This window comes from Pterocles gutturalis, unplaced genomic scaffold (assembly GCF_000699245.1).
Source record: "Pterocles gutturalis isolate BGI_N339 unplaced genomic scaffold, ASM69924v1 scaffold7709, whole genome shotgun sequence".
In the NCBI taxonomy this organism is placed as follows: Eukaryota; Metazoa; Chordata; class Aves; order Pterocliformes; family Pteroclidae; genus Pterocles; species Pterocles gutturalis.
Window position 1 is genome coordinate 10,087 of NW_010133122.1, and position 4,566 is coordinate 14,652.

A 4,566-nucleotide genomic window follows, 5' to 3' on the forward strand; every position below is an offset into this window, starting at 1 on the left:
TGGCCGCCCCCCCCTGGCCCAGCGGGTATGGGAGGTGAGGGATGCCGGGTCAGCCGCTGCTGCCACCACCAGCCCATTGGTATTCAGAACATGGACCCGGCTGGTGGCAGGGCGTAGATGGCGGGGATGCAGAAAAAAGGCAAGGAAGGAAGGGCCTTGAGCTGGGGCTGGGAACGTGGGAATCCTGCGCTCTCTGTTAGCCTGCGGCCTTGGACCCGCACCCCAGGCCCCTGCCCCAGGCTGTACCCCCCGGCTGAGCTGGGATACCCTGTGCCCTGCGAGCAGGGAGAAGCATCATCCCCTCTGCTGGCAGCTGAGGCTGAGTCACTGGCACGCCATGTGGGCTGCCTCACCATCACAGCGGCACTGTTGTGTCCAGGGATGCGTCATGTGGGTTGCGATGGACCTTACAACCTGCCTTGCCCCCATGTTTTGGGAGGGATGTCCCGGCACTAATGCCATGGGGAAGGACCCTTCCAAGCCCCAGCAATGGCTGTATCCTGCTGCAATGGTGGTGGCCTGTCCTCAGCGGAGCTGGGGCTGTTTCTTTGACTGTTTCCAAGCAGGGAGATTTGCAGCTGTTTCTCAAATCCCATGTTTGCATGAGCCCTTTCTTGGGATTTTCGATAGGGCTGATAATACCCCAGGCTGCTAATCCCACTGCCTGCCAGGTGGTTCTGCAGCTCTGGGCTTTGCATCGCACAGTCCCATGCCTCCGAGCAGATGAGGCTCACCCCAAACTCCTCATCCTCCTGGCTGTGTCCGTCCATTCCCATGCCTCCCAATACCAGTAAGGATGCAGCCCTTGCTGCAGTGGCTCTACGAGGAGCCTGGAGGGAAGGGGATGGGAGGGCTTCGGTGGCACGTCACCTCCTGGTTGAAGGGCAGTGGGAAGGCAGGCAACCTCTCTCCATGCTCCGCTGGTCCACCAGGCCCCTGTGCCAGTGTCTCTGATTGCCGCCTGCCCTTTGACAGACAAGCTTTGCTTCAACACGTTCTTCAACTATGAGGACATGCAGGAGATCACGAAGCACTTTGTGGTGTGCCACGTGGATGCGCCGGGCCAGCAGGCAGGAGCCTCGCAGTTCCCTCAGGGGTAGGTGCCAGCTTCAGGGGCTGCCCACTGCGTTGTCACCGCCTGGACAGTTGTGACCTCCTGAGGGTCTCTCCGAACCATGTCAAACTGGCATGACTGGCAGTCAGCTGGCCCTGGGCTGACAATGGGGTGGTTTGCGGGTGGGTGGCATTTCCCTGCCCACTTTGAGCAGCCCAGCTGCCAGCCTTCCCGCTCTGCGCAGGTCCCATAACTCCATCTTGTGCCTCCCTGTGCCGCAGGTACCAGTACCCATCCATGGACCAGCTGGCTGCCATGCTACCCAGCGTGGTGCAGCATTTCGGGTGAGTCAGCCTTTCCTCCACAGCTGCTGGCTGTGGGTGCTGGGCAGGGAGATGGGCAGGAGGCAAGGGTCTGGGGCTGGGGGAGTTGTCACTGTAAGCTGGCACCCTGCATGTCTTCTTGTGTGCCATGCTGTGGGTGGAGGGGTGCCCCAGGAACCCCTGCTGGCGCCCACCATCCCCCCATATGCACCTCTCTGCTTTCTAGGTTCAAGTATGTGATTGGGATCGGTGTTGGGGCAGGAGCCTACGTGCTGGCCAAGTTTGCGGTGAGCCTGGGGCTGGGCTGGGCTGGCCCTGAGTTGCCCATAGCTGCTGTCAGCCCAGGGCATGGGGAAGAGCCAGAGCTGACACCCCAGGTCAGGCTGTGCCACTGCAAAGGCTCCTGGAGGGATGGGGGGGCTGGGATGGCAGTGCCATGGCCATGGTGGCCAGGCAGTCTTGCCACAGGTCTCCCATCGCTCCCATGATGGGGCCACGTCAGCCCTGTGCAACACCTGGGCAGTGGGCAGTGGTGCTGGTGGGGGGCTGCCCTGGGCTTGTCTCCCCTCTCTGCTGAGCATCACCCCTCTTGCTCACTGCAGCTCATCTTTCCTGACCTGGTTGAAGGACTGGTTCTCATGAACATCGACCCCAACGGCAAAGGCTGGATTGACTGGGCAGCTGCAAAGGTGGGCAGGGCCTCCATCCCCCCCTCCTGGCACTGGTGGCTCCCTGGCGGGGAGCCTACCGTAATGCTCTGTGCTCCCTTCACAGCTCTCTGGCCTCACCAGCACACTGCCAGACCCCATCCTGTCCCACTTGTTCAGCCAGGTAAGGGTTGGGCAACCTCCTGACCCTCTGCCACCAGCCCCCTATCTGGCATCCCAGCCAGGTGACCCCCTATCCGGCATCCCGCCAGACCTGCCCCATGCACAGGGATGGTGTTAGTCGAGCCCTGCCTGTACCCCTCCTGCCTGACCTGGGCTTAGCCTTGGCACGTGTGTCACTCGTGCCCGTGTCCTGCCTGGGCGTGCTGCCTGCAGCATCACCCTGCCAGCATCCTCCCCCTCTGCCCCGCTGGCCAGTGCGGCACGTGCAGGCCTGGGGGAGCGGGGTGTCTCCACGGCACCTGGCCTGCCCTCATCTTCATCCCCTCCTGCCACAGGAAGAGCTGGTGAACAACACGGAGCTGGTGCAGAGTTACCGGCAGCAGATTGGCAGTGTGGTGAACCAGTTCAACCTCCAGCTCTTCCTCAACATGTACAATAGGTGAGCACCCCGTGCAGCCCTGCCAGCGGGCTGCCCCCCTGTCTGCGCCAGGGCGAGGGGCTGCAGCGCTGGTGGGTGGCTCCGAGGGCACCAAGGGAACCCTGACCCCTGTTGGGTGCTGCCATCGCCCTCAGGCACTGGCACACAGCAGCGCAGAGCTGGCCACCGGTGATGGCCAGGGATGTGGGAGTGGTGGTACCTGTGCCAGAGCCTGGCCATGTCCCAGAGCCCACGGCCGTGGGTGCACATCCCTGGTCTCCTCCTGCACTGGGTGCTGGCACAGGCCTGGGGAAGGGAGCAGAGATGCTGTCCCATGCATGCAGGGCACTGAGAGCCTTCCTGCTCTGCTGGGTGCTGCACCCCAGAGCACAGGCACTGCTCAGGTCTTGGCAGAGTTGGCTGTGGGGTCCTCCATCCACAGGGTGCCAGGACAGTGGGGCTGGGTGCTGCTTCCCGGAGCTGGCGGTGCCCCAGCTCTTGCACTATGGCATCGGTGGCAGCATCTGCCCACGGGCTCACGTTGGCCCTCTTTCTCCCCCATTCAGCCGCAGGGACCTGGACATCAACCGGCCTGGGACCGTGCCCAACGCCAAGACACTGCGGTAAGAGTCATGTTGGCATGGCACGGGGGGTCCCAGGGCAGTGGAGTCCACCCAGGCTAAGCCCTTACTGTGCCCCTTACTCCTCTCACTTCCAGCTGCCCCGTGATGTTGGTGGTGGGAGACAATGCGCCTGCTGAAGAGGGGGTGGTGAGTGATGGTGTAGTTCCTGCGGGGTGGCACGCAGACCGTGCCCACGCATGGGCATGCTCATGTTCACTGCCTGCTCAGACACACGTGAGCTCCTGTGTGCAGGAGCATGCTCATGTGGACACGTGTGCATGTGCATCTGTGCAAGGTTGCCACACCTGGAAAACCTCCCCTTCCTCATATGCCCAGAGGTGCTCCCAAGGTGCACACTCAGATGTGTCAGCACTCAGGTGCACACTCAGATGTGTCAGCACTCGGGCACACTCTTTGCTTGGCCACAAACAGCTGCTAGCACACGCATGTGCTCGCACACGTCCACAGGGTTGTCCACACTTGCAAAATCAGCCACAGGTACTGTGCAGGTGGCCACCTTTGTCCATAATGTGTAACTGCATCACCCACCCTCTCCTCCAGCATGTGTACCCCTAGGCATATGCACATGAGCACCTCTGTGTGCTTGTACACGTGTGGGACACACAGGATGCCTCACCAGCCCCCCTCTCCTCCCTTTCCAGCCCCCCCCCTTGCCCAGACACTGCCTGGCAGGAGGAAGGTCCCCCTGTCCCATGGCGAGGGACGGTGGTTCTGTGGGCCCAGGGCTCACCTTGTTTCCACCCAGCTGGGGTGGGATGTGCCAAGTGTTGGGCCACGTGCCAGTGGCTGGACCCAAAAAAAAGGGCAGCCAGGCTCAGGGCACCCCAGGGTGCTAATATCATCCCTCTCACCCACAGGTGGAGTGTAACTCCAAGCTGGATCCCACCATCACCACCTTCCTGAAGGTAGGCGGATGGCAGGGGGCAGCCAGCTGGTCCCCGTTGCCCATGAAGTGCCTCATTGTCCTCTGCCCCAGAGCTGCAGGCTGTCCCCATCTCCCCATTCCAGGTCCGTCCTGGCCATGGGACTGGTGGTGGGCGGGGAGGGCAGGGTGGCCCCAGCAATGGAATCCTCCCAGTGGGTTGGGTGGCAAAGGCACCTTCCCAGACTAAGCAGGACCTTCTTTCTGCAGATGGCTGACTCCGGTGGGCTGCCCCAGGTCACACAGGTGAGCCCCCACAATTAAATCCCCAGTTAAATGGGTATACTGGGCCTTGAGACATGCGCTGGTGCTGGCCCTGGATAGCAAGGGATGGGCTGAGGTGGGCAAGGGCTGCCAGAGGTGGCTCGGGGCTTA

The 4,566-nt window shown here is 62.2% G+C and overlaps 1 protein-coding gene across 1 annotated transcript in view; it reads left to right on the forward strand.

The window, feature by feature from the left end:
• NDRG4 (NDRG family member 4) overlaps window positions 1-4,437 on the forward strand; it is a gene marked incomplete at its 3' end in the record, with an annotated part of 12,054 nt that extends 7,617 nt beyond the window's left edge. Inside the window, exons 4-13 of the mRNA XM_010081102.1 lie at window positions 976-1,096; window positions 1,336-1,398; window positions 1,604-1,664; window positions 1,980-2,066; window positions 2,152-2,208; window positions 2,543-2,646; window positions 3,192-3,248; window positions 3,344-3,395; window positions 4,127-4,174; window positions 4,402-4,437. Of these exons, the coding sequence (XP_010079404.1) occupies window positions 976-1,096; window positions 1,336-1,398; window positions 1,604-1,664; window positions 1,980-2,066; window positions 2,152-2,208; window positions 2,543-2,646; window positions 3,192-3,248; window positions 3,344-3,395; window positions 4,127-4,174; window positions 4,402-4,437 (686 nt within the window). The remainder of the gene's footprint in view (window positions 1-975; window positions 1,097-1,335; window positions 1,399-1,603; window positions 1,665-1,979; window positions 2,067-2,151; window positions 2,209-2,542; window positions 2,647-3,191; window positions 3,249-3,343; window positions 3,396-4,126; window positions 4,175-4,401) is intronic.
• Window positions 4,438-4,566: the final 129 nt, after the last annotated feature.